Source organism: Lagenorhynchus albirostris, chromosome 10, assembly GCF_949774975.1.
Source record: "Lagenorhynchus albirostris chromosome 10, mLagAlb1.1, whole genome shotgun sequence".
In the NCBI taxonomy this organism is placed as follows: domain Eukaryota; kingdom Metazoa; phylum Chordata; class Mammalia; order Artiodactyla; family Delphinidae; genus Lagenorhynchus; species Lagenorhynchus albirostris.
Window position 1 is genome coordinate 42,106,698 of NC_083104.1, and position 14,664 is coordinate 42,121,361.

Here is a 14,664-nt window from a genome sequence, read left to right on the forward strand (position 1 = left end):
TTTGTCAATCAAAACCTAAAACCGAAAACTCTCCAACAATTGGAAAAGAGGAGAGAAGTAAATTAATCAACTTTAATATAATATGAAATATTATTTACTTTTTTCTATTTAAATTTTTTAAATTAAAAAAATTTTTAACTTTTTATTGAAATATAGTTAATTTACAGTGCTGTGTTAGTTTCAGATATATAGTAAAGTGATTCAGTTATACATATATATGTATAAATATATTTTTCAGATTATTTTCCATTATAGGTTATTACAAGACAGAGTATAGTTCCCTGTGCTATACAATAGGTCCTTGTTGTTTGTCTATTTTATATACAGTAATATGTATATGTTAATCCCAAACTCCTAATTTATTCCCCCCTGCCCCTCCCCACTATCCCCTTTGGTAACCATAAATTTGTTTTCTATGTCTGTGAGTCTTTTTCTGTTTTGTAAGTAAGTTCATTTGTATCATTTTTTTAGATTCTACATGTAAGTGATATCATACGATATTTGTCTTCCTCTGTCTGACTTCAGTTAATATGATGATCTCTAGGTCCTCTTTTTTCTTTTTAAAGAAAAAGGACTAATTAATTTCTACTGTGTCCCCTTTCAGTACAAGCAGACTGAAAATATGGAAAACCATGAAGAAGTTCTCTAGGTGATCTCTGATTAGCTAACAATAGCTTATTTTAATTCCAAGCCTCGTGTTAAGCATTTTGCAGAAAAGTGCTTGCAACAGACTGAATGTTTGTGTCTCCCTCAAATTGTTATGTTAAAACCTAATCTCCAACGTAATGGTATTTTGAGGTAACCAAAGGTACTATGAGAGGTAACCGGATTAGTGCCTTTATAAAAGAGACTCCAGAGAGCAACCTTGCCCCTTCTACCATGTCAAGACCCAGAGAGAAGACAGCTGTCTATGAACCAAGAAGCAGGTCCTCACCAGACACCAAATCTGCAAGTGCCTTGATCTCGGACTTCCCAGCCTATAGAACTGAGAGAAATACATTTCTGTTGTTTATAAGCCACCCAGACTATGGTATTTTTGTTATAGCAGCTGACTAAGACAGTGCTTAATCTTTATCCATTCGTAAGAGGTAGGAACTATGACTATCCCTCCTTTACAGATAAATAAACTGAGGCGGAGAGAGGTTAAGTAATTTGCTCAAGGTGAATGGCTAGGAAGAAGGAAAGGCAGGATTTGTACCTATGTGGCCTGATTCAGGGGCCATCTTCTTTACTGCTATGCTCTAGTTGGAGGAGCATACTACTCCTCCTTGGAGGAGTTGGCAAACTTTCTGTAAAGGACCAGATGGTAAATGTTTTCAGCTCTGTGAGCCATATGGTCTCTGTCACAACTACTCAGTTCTGCCATTGTATCATGAAAGCAGCCATGACCAATATATAAATAAATGGGTGTGGCTTGTGTTCCAATAAAACTTTATTTACAAAACCAGGCAGGGCCAAATTTGGCCCATGGAATTTGCCAATCCCTAGCCTAGCTTACATCAAACTTATACCATATTTGACCCATTTTATTTAAAGCATTATTTCCTCCTTTTTTCATCACTCCCGTTACTCTAGAATTAACCATAATTGGAAAAGTGGAAACTAGGGATTAGGAAGAAAAAAGACAAATAGATGGTGCAGAAGATATTTCTTTTTACAATGTAGCCTTGGGCAAGATAAAGCAAAGGGAGGTGAAAGACAATGGGGATAGACTTTGAACCGGGTAGGGTGAGGAAAGGCTTTGTGAAAGGGGCTGGAGTGAGCCCAGAACATTCTGCTGGGTTCTGGTATAAGGCCCTCAAGGCTTTATCAGGAGGGAGAGGGATGGGCACTGCTGGCCCACAAGTACATGGAAGCCTGAGGCACAGTGGGTACTGAGAGTATGTCCTCCTTGGAGAAAGCCACACCCAGAATAAATTGGCCATATATTTCCTCGTTGAATATCTAAGTTCCTCTTCCTTCAGAATGGTGAAGGCAAAAAATTAACAGAATTTGCAGATAAAATTATAATGTGGAATTTGTATATGGCTCAAACTACAGTCACGAAGATGAAGAGCACTGTAGAAATTTAACAAATGTCACCCTTTCCTTCTCATTTTTCCTTCCAAACGCAAATACTCAAAGGAAGAATAACTAAATAACAAAGCATCAAAATGAACACATGAATGATATCCAAACCCTCTTTGTTATTTCTTAGATAAGAATACAGTGTGCAAAAAGGCAAACACCAAATACAGACAATCCTGTTTATTGCTCGGCAGACTGCAATGTTTTGTTTGCTTTACTTTCTATTTCTTGTGCACAGGTTAAAAAAATTGTTTAAGGGTTCTGTATACAAGTGCTTGAATATGCCTGTAAACACATACCTCTGTGTCCAACTTTCTGGATGTAGATTCCTCTCGATCGCAGCATTTTCGGCAGGCAATCCAAATGCATCCCATCCCATGGGATTGATAACCTAGCACCCAGAAAGGAAATATCAGCCGTGGCAGATTGCTAAAATCTTTATCAGTATTCTCTTCTGGGCAATGAGCAGGCATTCTCTCTTTCTAACACATCTTATCCCTTTCCTGGATGATTTCAAACTATGCTTTTGAAAGCCAGCTGGCTATCTAAGACGTAAGCACAGAAGAGAATTTAGAAGGTTATACACCAAGGTGCCAATAGCAGTTATCTCTGAGTAGGTATTTTCGTGACTACTTTTTACTTTCTTCTTCTTCTTGTCTGTATTGTGTGTAATGAACCCAAAGTGTTTTTCTGACATTATAAAAAGTTTCTTTTAATTTCAAGAATAGGTATATATAAAAATATATATAGGCATTCAAAATGCTCACCTCGTGTTAGATTTTCCAGTTAAGGAGTTGTGCTGTCCAATAGGGTAGCCCCTAGCCACATGTGGTTATATAAATTTAAACTTAAATTAGTTAAAATTAATTAAAATTTAAAATTCAGTTCCTCAGTCACACTAGCCACTTTTGAAGTGTACAATAAGCCACTCTGAATCACCTCCTATAAGATATTTCCATTTTCCAAAGAACAGGGGATCCTAAGATCTCAGAGCTTGAAGAAGCTTTTGAAACATATCCTCCATCCCCACTCCTTTATTTGACAGTCCAAGCAACGATGGACCAACAAGAGTAAGCAGCCCAGCTAGGTCACACCAGAAGCAATTACTTCAGACCAGGATAGGCACTCATTTCTGCAAATGGATGACCAGTCACAGCTCAGCTGGCAGCTTCAATAGGAAGTTCTCTCAACCTAACTTACATGCCATGAATGGGAACAATGGCTTGAAACACAAGCTGTGGCATCAAGGGACAGACTCAGAAGGCTGGGCTCTCTACCCACTGCCAGGCAGGACACCTGCTTTGAAAACTCAGACTCCTACCCTTCTCTAATGCTGATTTTCAGCCACAAAGCCATAACCACAGCTTCTCCCAGAGCCATATTTCTGAAGCTTGCCTGTGGGTGAGGATGGCCTGAGAAGGCTCCAGTATTTCTAGAAAACAGCCCTTTACAGCTGGCCTTCTTACTTCCTATCAAGCTCCTGATCTGTCAACTGCCACAAGCTGAGTTTGTTTGTTTGTTTGTGTTTGTTTGTAATCATGCAGAGAACCTGAGCTTCTGTTCACATACATCTTGGATAGTGATGGACACTCAGACACACTTACTGGCACTACCTTATCACCCGCCCATATCATGATGGAACATTTTCCACTAAAGAAACAGGTCTCATTTTCTTTTATAAATAACTTTTTCCCCTGATTATTGAAATAATGCATGTTCACTACAAATAGTCTTGATACACAGAGAAAAATATTCAGAAGAAAATAAAATACCCTTAATTCTACCATATAGCCATACATAACTGTTATTTGGTAAATTTATATCCAATTTTTAACAATTGGGATCATATTATTTCTGTGTGTTGTTTTTTTTTCATTGTGCACCTAGAGTTTTCTTCCATCTTTCTGTCTTGTTCAAAGACTCTCTGAGATGCAAATGAGTATCACCCATGGCCACCTCTGCCTCAGGTCCATAAGCACCTACAATTTAGTGTCCCGAACTGGGTTCACACTCAAATCCCAGTGCCCAGATCCGTTCTCTCCCTAGTCCCTCTTAGCAGGTGGCAGTAAGAGAACAGGCATGGCCCTCCCAGTGGCAGAAGCCACTTGCCTTACATCGTCCTTCCATTCTGCACATTATTATTTTTTAATTAGGTTTTAGTTCTGATGGAACAATTCCATCTCAAGAATGAAGACCATGCATCTAAAATCAGAGCTGCTCTAACTCCTTTGGCTAGTGAGTGGGAAATGCAATAAAGGCTCGCTCCTCAGGAGGCTGTGTGGTTTGGGGGGAAATGTCCTAACCCAAACCTGCCATTTACTGGCAGTGGGACCTGAGGCACATCACTTACCCTGAGTCCCAACTATCAACTGTGACTGAAAGCAGCCACCCAAATCTTTGAGAATTACACACTAAGATGTATGTGGTGCACCCAGCACAGTCCAGGCACCCAGTAAATGGCAGGGCTGGCTGCAGTGGCAGCTGCCGTTGTCTGTTTGATCTTCAGCACCTCAGAACATCGCACATCACCGATTCCCTCGTCAGGACCTCAGCCCATGTCTCTTTGGCCACATTCATTATGGTGGTTCTGTGACAACAGACAGGGAGACCCCTCGACCTCACACACATCCTCATCCATGTACAATCCTAAGGGTGTGTTACTTATGATAAGAGCCTCTGTAGCAGGTTAGTGCCAGGTATTGGAAGTTCTTAACCAAACCGAACAGACCATGAGGCTCAAAGGGCCAGCCGTTTGGCCTTCTTTTCCATGAAAGGGGCGCATCAGTTCTTCTTTCACGCATAATTAGTGGCTCAGATCAGGTGCTTCATTTGAAAGTAGCCCAGCTGTTCTTGCCATGGATGACTGGAGCAGGGGTAGTCCATGAGCAGAAGCAGCCATCTGTGTGCTGGGTAGGAAGGGTCCTGCCCAGGAGATTTTGCTATATCAGGGGTGGTGGTAGGTCTGATCCACTTAGGTCTGCTTTCTGTACGGGATACAGACTTGGTGAACAACAGTGCTGTGGATCTCTCCAGTTTGCTGCTGCTCCAGTCTGGTTTGCAACATCCTCTGCCGTGCTTCCCAGTCCTGGAAATCTGGGAAGAGTGTAATGCCCTGGCCTGCCAGCCTAAGATAACATGACTCCCGGGGAATTTCCTCACAGTCCAGTGGTTAGGACTCCGCACTCTCACTGCCAAGAGCCCGGATTCAATCCATGGTCAGGGAACTAAGATCCTGCAAGCCATGCGGCACAGCCAAAAAAAAAAAATGACATGACTCCCAAGCTATCACATTCAATCCTTGCATCCACGCTCCTGAGGTCAGTCGGAATAGGCTCCTCTTCTTTTTCCTTAATTGGATGTTTCTCAAATTACGAGCATAACACAAGCTTATTTTAACAAGTGAAATGACACAATACATGATATATAAAGGCAAAGCTGATCATCTCCCCCAGCCCCAACTCCTATTCTCAACTCCTTGATGTAACCAACAATGTCAGCCTTTGTATCCTTCCACACCTTTCTCTTCACTCAAACAAAGATACACATACATATATATATATATATAGGAGCTGGATGGTTTGTTTTTATGGAAATAGAACCTGTCATACACTATTTTATGACCTTTTTTTTCATTTAACGTATCATGGACATCTGTACAAAATATGTAAGTACGTGTGTGTGTGTATACATGTCTTTTAAAAAGATTCTAACATTCCCTAGGAATATCTAGTCTATGTAGTTTTAGGAAGTTGTCAAAACATAACCCAATCCAGTTGATCTTTCAGACCTGAGGTCTCTTTTCCTCTTGCTAAATGTGTCCTACCCAAAGTGTTTCATCTTTCCAAACAGCACCCTCCCCTTCTGGCAAAATGCTCCTCCTCCTACTTCATATGGTCCTGCTGCAGGCGGCGAATCACAAAACCCACCCCTCTGGCCACAGAGGGAGCACCTGGTGGAGATGTCTAAGAAAATACTGCTGGCATGTGGACAGATGCAGAAATGGGAAGCAGAGACTAGGGATACTGATGTGCTCCCAGGACGCGGGCCTAATTCCTAGTGGGCCCCATTCCTACAACATTTCCTTTGGTTCTGTGAGTTACACCAGGATTTGTAAAAACACACAAAACCTCCTTTTTTGCTTAAACTGGTCTGAGTTGGGTTTCAGTCCCTGGTAGCCAAGAATCCTGACTAAAACACTCACCCTTTAGAATACAGCTTTCTCTTGAGTACTGCTTAACCCATAGATGAAAAACATTTCCTGCACATATTTTTCTTTTTCTTTTTAATTTTCAACAGCTAAAAATAATAATAATCCCATGTTGGGGATTTGTGCTTGATTAGTAGAAAGTTCTGAAATACTTCCATGGATAACACTAGAGTACAGCTTCCAGCGATGCTTTAATTCTCCTAGGGCTACTTCGCTGGCAGAATAATGTAACTGTTGTATAACCATGTTCCACAAGAAAGGGGAAAACTTAATTACCACTTGGTTTCTTCATTGGAACTGCCAAAATGGCACCAGTTCAATGTTTCTGCCTATTAACATTGTTAGGTTACCATCCATGTTTTTAAATAAAGTCAATACAGAGACAGTCAAAAAATCAGTCTGGATTTATGTAATATACTTATTCACTTCTATTTTTGTTTTCAGATGAAATTAACATGAAAATATATTCTTAGTTCACATGTTACCCCAAGCTGTCTATGAAAATATAGTTAGGGAAGGAAGAGTCAAGAGGGTGGTGTGGGAAGACGCAGAGTTAGCGCCTCCCCATAACTAGGGCACCTGCCTGCTGCTGGTGGGGGACTCTGATGCCCAAGGAGACAGGAGGAACCCCAAAGTGAACCGGTAGGACGTAGCGGGGCTGAGGGCAGAGAAGAAGTGGAGGTCAGACAGGATTGACGCCCCTGAGGCTGGTGAGATCAGGAGAGGCAGGCAGGAGGGACTCTCTGGGAAGCGTGGGAGAGGAGCAGAGCGGGATCGCCTGGCCCACTTGGGCAGGGGAGCCTGCTGAGCTCCCAAGCCGGTACCTGCCCTCCAAACCCCGCTCCAGGCTGCGTCGGTCCTTGCGGGCATGGGAGCGAGGCTAGGGAGATCAGTAGAGGCAGGCAGGAGGGGCCCTCCCAGACCAGAGGAGAGGAGAAGAGGGCGTTTGCCCCACCCACTCAGCCCAGGAAGCCTGCTGGGCTCCCAGGTGAGGTCCCCTACCATCTGAGACCAGAGGTGGGGGGCACACCTGGGTCCCTTCTGTTCCTTGAGCCTAAGCTCCACCCCCCCACAGCCCCCAGGGCCTTTCCCAGCCCCACGGGTCCTGAGCATTGGCCCCACCCACTACCCAAACCTTGCCTTTGCTTAGGCCCCGCCCTCCACAGCAAAGGCCTTCCCCATCCCCACTTTTTTTTTCTTTTCCCTCCTCCACTTTTTTTACTGTTGTGGTACTGATGTACCTTCAAGTTATTGATGCATCTATAACTTTATTTTTATATTCTTCCTAACATATCTGTTAGTTTCCTAGGCTAATTTTATTTTTTACTTTGTTATTGTTCTTTTTCTTCATTTTATTTATTTGTTTTGGCCACCCCAGGCGGCTTGTGGGAACTTAGTTCACGAGCCTGGGGTCGGGCTGAAGATCCTGTGGTGGGAGGTCCGAGTCTGAACCACTGGACTAACAGAGAACCTCAGACACCATGGAATATTCATCCAAGTGAGGTCTCATGGAATTCCTCATCTCAGCACCAAGACCCAGCTCTACCCAATAGCCTACAAACTCCAGGGCTGGAAGCCTCAGGCCAAACAACCAGTAAGACAGGAACACAATCCCAATCATAAAAAAAAAAAAAAAAAAAATGAGATGGCAAAAAAATATGTCACAGATGAAGGAGCAAGGTAAAAACCTACAAGACCAAATAAATGAAGAGGAAATAGGCAATCTACCTGAAAAAGAATTCAGAGTAATGATAGTAAAGATGATCCAGAATCTCGGAAATAGAATGGAGGCAAGGACTGAGAAAATACAAGAACTGTTTAACAAAGATCTAGAAGAACTAAGGAACAAACAAACAAAGATGAACAACACAATAACAGAAATGGAAAATACACTAGAAGGAATCAAAAACAGAATAACTGAAACAGAACAAATAAGTGAGCTGGAGAACAAAAAGGTGAAAATAAGATCAGAATAAAGAAAAAAGAATGAGAAGAATTGAAGACAATCTCAGAGACCTCTGGGACAACTCTAAAAACACCAACATTCGAATTATAGGGTTCCCAGAAGAAGAAGAGAAAAAGAAAGGGTCTGAGAAAATATTTGAAGAGATTATAGTTGAAAACTTCCCTAACATGGGAAAGGAAATAGTCACCCAAGTCCAGAAAGCACAGAGAGTCCCATACAGGATAAACCCTAGGAAAAACACACCAAGACACATATTAATCGAACTAACAAAAATTAAATTCAAAGATAAAATATTAAAAGCAGCAAGGGAGGGCTTCCCTGGTGGCACAGTGGTTGGGAGTCCGCCTGCCAATGCAGGGGACACGGGTTCGTGCCCCGGTCCGGGAAGATCCCACAGGCCACGGAGCGGCTGGGCCCGTGAGCCATGGCCGCTGAGCCTGTGCGTCTGGAGCCTGTGCTTCGCAATGGGAGAGGCCACAACAGTGAGTAGGCCCGCGTACCGCAAAAAAAAAAAAAAAAAAAAGCAGCAAGGGAAAAACAAAAAACAACATTACAAAGTAATCCCCATAAGGTTATCAGCTGATTTTCAGAGGAAGCTCTGCTGGCCATAAAGGAGTGGCAGGATATACTTAAAGTGATAAAAGAGAAAAACCTACAACCAAGATTACTCTACCCAGCAAGGCTCTCATTCAGATTCGATGGAGAAATCAAAAGCTTTTCAGACAAGCAAAAGCTAAGAGAATTCAGCACCACCAAACCAGCTCTACAACAAATGCTAAAGAAACTACTCTAAGCGGGAAACACAAGAGAAGAAAAAGACCTATAAAAACAAACCCAGAACAATTAAGAAAATGGTCATAGAGACATACACATCAATAATTACCTTAAACGTGAATGGATTAAATGCTCCAACCAAAAGACATAGACTGGCTGAATGGATACAAAAACAAGACCCATATATATGCTGTCTACAAGAGACCCACTTCAGACGTAGGGACACATACAGACTGAAAGTGAGGGGATGGAAAAAGATATTCCATGCAAATGGAAATCAAAAGAAAGCTGAAGTAGCAATACTCATATCAGATAAAATAGGCTTTAAAATAAAGAATGTTACAAGAGACAAGGAAGGACACTACATAATGATCAAGGGGTCAATCTAAGGAGAAGATATAACAATTATAAATATATATGCACCCACATAAGGGTACCACAATACATAAGGCAACTGCTAACAGCTATAAAAGAGGAAATCGACAGTAACACAATAATAGTGGAGGACTTTAACACCTCACTTACACCAATGGACAGATCATCCAAACAGAAAATTAATAAGGAAACAGAAGCTTTAAATGACACAATAGACCAGATAGATTTAATTGATATTTATAGGACATTCCATCCAAAAACAGCAGTTTACACTTTCTTCTCAAGTGCACATGGAACATTCTACAGGATAGATCACATCTTGGGTCACAAATCAAGCCTCAGTAAATTTTTAAGAAAAGTGAAATCATATCAAGCATCTTTACTGACCACAAGGCTCTGAGATTAGAAATGAATTACAGGGAAAAAGCGTAAAAAAAACAAACACATGGAGGCTAAACAATACGTTACTAAATAACCAAGAGATCACTGAACAAATCAAAGAGGAAATCAAAAAATACCTAGAGACAAATGACAATGAAAACATGATGATCCAAAACCTGTGGGATGCAGCAAAAGCAGTTCTAAGAGGGAAGTTTATAGCTATACAAGCCTACCTCAAGAAACAGGAAGAATCTCAAATAAACAATCTAACCTTACACCTAAAGGAACTAGAGAAAGAAGAACAAACAAAACCCAACGATAGCAGAAGGAAAGAAATCATAAAGACCAGAGCAGAAATAAATGAAATAGAAACAAAGAATACAATAGCAAAGATCAATAAAACTAAAAGCTGGTTCTTTGAGAAGATAAACAAAATTGATAAACCATTAGCCAGACTCATCAAGAAAAAGAGGGAGAGGACTCAAATCAATAAAATTAGAAATGGAAAAGGAGAAGTTACAACAGACACCACAGAAATATAAAGCATCCTAAGAGACTACTACAAGCAACTCTATGCCAATAAAATGGACAACCTGGAAGAAATGGACAAATTCTTAGAAAGGTATAACCTCCTAAGACTGAACCAGGAAGAAATAGAAAATATGAACAGACCAATCACAGTAACGAAACTGAAACTGTGATTAACAGTCTTCTAGCAAACAAAAGTCCAGGACCAGATGGCTTCACAGGTGAATGCTATCAAACATTTAGAGAAGGACTAACAACCACCCTTCTCAAACTCTTCCAAAAAACTGCAGAGGAAGGAACACTCCCACACTCATTCTATGAGGCCACCATTACCCTGATACCAAAACCAGACAAAGATACTACAAAAAAAGAAAATTACAGACCAATATCACTGATGAATATAGATGCAAAAATCCTCAACAAAATACTAGCAAACAGAATCCAACAACACATTAAAAGGATCATACACCATGATCAAGTGGGATTTATCCCAGGGATGCAAGGATTCTTCAATATACACAAATCAATCAATGTGATACACCATATTAAGAAATTGAAGAATAAAAACCATATGATCACCTCAATAGATGCAGAAAAAGCTTTTGACAAAATTCAACACCCATTTATGATAAAAACTCTCCAGAAAGTGGGCATGGAGGGAACCTACCTCAACATAATAAAGGCCATATACAACAAACCCACAGCACACATCATTCTCAATGGTGAAAAATGGAAAGCATTTCCTTTAAGATCAGGAACAAGACAAGGATATCCACTCTCACCACTGTTATTCAACATAGTTTTAGAAGTCCTAACCACAGAAATCAGAGAAGAAAAAGAAATAAAAGGAATACAAATTGGAAAAGAAGTAAAACTGTCATTGTTTGCAGATGACATGGTACTATACATAAAGAATCCTAAAGATGCCACCAGAGAACTACTAGAGCTACTCAATGAATTTGGTAAAGTTGCAGTATACAAGATTAATGCACAGAAATCTCTTGCATTCCTATACACTAATGATGAAAAATCTGAAAGAGAAATTAAGGAAACACTCCCATTTACCACTGCAACAAAAAGAACAAAATAACTAGGAATAAACCTACCTAGGAAGACAAAAGACCTGTATGCAGAAAACTATAAGACACTGATGAAAGAAATTAAAGATAATACCAACAAATGGAGAGATATACCATGTTCTTGGATTGGAAGAATCAACATTGTGAAAATGACTATACTACCCAAAGCAATCTACAGATTCAATCTATCAAATTACCAATGGCGTTTTTTACAGAACTAGAACAAAATATCTTAAAATTTGTATGGAGACACAAAAGACCCAAATAGCCAAAGCAGTCTTGAGGAAAAACAACAGAGCTGGAGGAATCAGACTCCCTGACTTCAGAATATACTACAAAGCTACAGTAATCAAGACAATATGGTACTGGCACAAAAACAGAAATGTTGATCAATGGAACAAGATAGAAAGCACAGAGATAAACCCACACACCTATGGTCAACTAATCTATGACATAGGAGGCAAGGATATACAATGGAGAAAAGACAGTCTCTTCAATAAATGGTGCTGGGAAAACTGGACAGCTACATGTAAAAGAATGAAATTAGAACACTCCTGACCACCATGCACCAAAATAAACTCAAAATGGATTAGAGACCTAAATGTAAGACCAGACACTGTAAAACTCTTAGAGGAAAATATAGGAAGAACACTCTTTGACATAAATCACAGCAAGATCTTTTTTGATCCACCTCCTAGAGTAGTGGAAATAAAAACAAAAATAAACAAATGGGACCTAATGAAACTTCAAAGCTTTTGCACAGCAAAGGAAACCATAAAGACAACGAAAAGACAACCCTCAGAATGGGAGAAAATATTTGCAATGAAACAACTGACAAAGGATTAATCTCCAAAATTTACAAGCAGCTCACGCAGCTCAATGTTAAAAAAACAAACAACCGAATCCAAAAATGGGCAGAAGACCTAAATAGACATTTCTTCAAAGAAGACATACAGATGGCCAAGAAGCCCATGAAAAGCTGCTCAACATCACTAATTATTAGAGAAATGCAAATCAAAACTACAGTGAGGTATCACCTGACACCAGTTAGAATGCGCATCATCAGAAAATCTACAAACAGCAAATGCTGGAGAGGGTGTGGAGGAACGGGAACCCTCTTGCACTGTTGGTGGGAATGTAAATTGATACAGCCACTATGGAGAACAGTATGGAAGTTGTTTAAAAAAACTAAAAATTGAATTACCATATGATCCAGCAATCCCACTACTGGGCATACACCCAGAGAAAACCATAACTGAAAAAGACACATGCACCCCAATGTTCATTGCAGCACTATTTACAATAGCCAGGTCATGGAAGCAACCTAAACGCCCATCGACAGACTAATGGATAAAGAAGATGTGGTAAATATGTACAATGGAATGTTACTCAGCCATAAAAAGGAACGAAATTCGGTCCTTAGTAGAGACGTGGATGGATCTAGAGACTGTCATACAGAGTGAAGTAAGTCAGAAAGAGGAAAACAAATATTGTATATTAACACATATATGTGGAACCTAGAGAAATGGTACAGATGAACTGGTTTGCAGGGTAGAAATTGAGATACAGATGTAGAGAACAAACATATGGACACCATGGGGGGTAAGTGGCGGGGTGGTGGTGGTGCTGGTGTCATGAATTGAGCTGTTGGGATTGACATGTATACACTTATGTGTATAAAACTGATGACTAGGGCTTCCCTGGTGGCGCAGTGGTTGAGAGTCCGTCTGCCGATGCAGGGGACGTGGGTTCATGCCCCGGTCCGGGAGGATCCCACATGCCGTGGAGCAGCTGGGCCCGTGAGCCATGGCAGCTCGGCCTGTGCATCCGGAGCCTGTGCTCCGAAACGGGAGAGGCCACAACAGCGAGAGGCCCGCGTACCGCAAAAAAACAAAAAACAAAAAACACCTGATGTCTAATAAGAAAAAATAATGCAAACCATATATGGTTTTTATACAATTTAAATAAAAACTCTGATTTGTAAAGAAAGATTAAACAGCTTTTGAGGACATGGGTTGGAATGCTTTTTAAATGTAATTAACCTAAAATAAGCCAGGCAGAGGAAGACTAATACTGCATAGAATCACTTATATGTGAAATCTTAAAAAAAAAAAAAAAGTCAAAGGCTAGAAACAGAGCAGAAAAGTGGTTGCCCGGTTCGGGGGTGGGGGAAATAAGGAGAGGTTGGTAATAGGGTACAAAGTTTCAGTTATAAGATGAATAAGGTCTGAGGATGTAATGAAAAACATGGCAACTGTAGTGATAACACTGTATTGTATAATTGAAATTTACTGAAAGAGTAGAACTTAAATGTTCTTACCTCCCCCCAAAAAGGATAAATACGTGATGTGATGGATGTGCTGATTAATGAGATGGGTGGAATCCTTTCACAATGTACACATACATCATATCACCAAGATGTACATTTTAAACGTCTTGTAATTTTATGTCAAATATACCTCAATAAAGCTGAAAAAAAAAAAAAATCTTCCAACAAACAAAAGTCCAGGACCAGATGGCTTCTCAGGCAAATTCTATCAAACAGTTAGAGAAGAGCTAACACCGATCCTTCTCAAACTCTTACAAAATATTGCAGAGGAAGAAACACTCCCAAATTCATTCTACAAAGCCACCATCAACCTTATACCAAAACCAGAAAAAGATATCACAAAAAAAGACAATTATAGACCAATACCACTGATGAACATAGATGCAAAAATCCTGAACAAAATATTAGCAAACAGAATCCAACAGCACGTTAAAAGGATCATACACCATGATCAAGTGGGATTTATACCAGGGATGCAAGGATTCTTCAATATATGCAAATCAATCAGTGATACACCACATTAACAAATTAAGGAATAAGAATCATATGATCATCTCAATAGATACAGAAAAAGCTTTTGACAAAATTCAACACCCACTTATGATAAAAACTCTCCAGAAAATGAGCATAGAGGGAACCTACCTCAACATAATAAAGGCCATATATGACAAACCCACAGCAAGCATCATACTCAATGGTGAAAACTGAAAGCATTTCCACTAAGATGAGGAAAAAGACAAGGATGTCCACTCTCGCCACTCTTATTCAACATAGTTTTGGAAGTCCTAGCCACAGCAATCAGAGAATAAAAAGAAATAAAAGGAATACAAATTGGAAAAGAAGTAAAACTGTCACTGTTTGTTGATGACATGATACTATACATAGAAAATCCTAAAGATGTCACCAGAAAACTACTAGAACTAATCAGTGAATTTCGTAAGGTTGCAGGATACAAAAT

General features: G+C 40.1%; 1 protein-coding gene across 3 annotated transcripts in view; it reads right to left on the bottom strand.

The window, feature by feature from the left end:
- The window catches only part of LARS2 (leucyl-tRNA synthetase 2, mitochondrial), a 271,915-nt gene that overhangs the window by 127,220 nt on the left and 130,031 nt on the right, over positions 1 to 14,664 (bottom strand). For all 3 annotated transcript variants that reach the window (XM_060162179.1, XM_060162177.1, XM_060162178.1), the window contains one exon: positions 2,367 to 2,458. In XM_060162179.1, the coding sequence (XP_060018162.1) occupies positions 2,367 to 2,458 (92 nt within the window). The remainder of the gene's footprint in view (positions 1 to 2,366; positions 2,459 to 14,664) is intronic.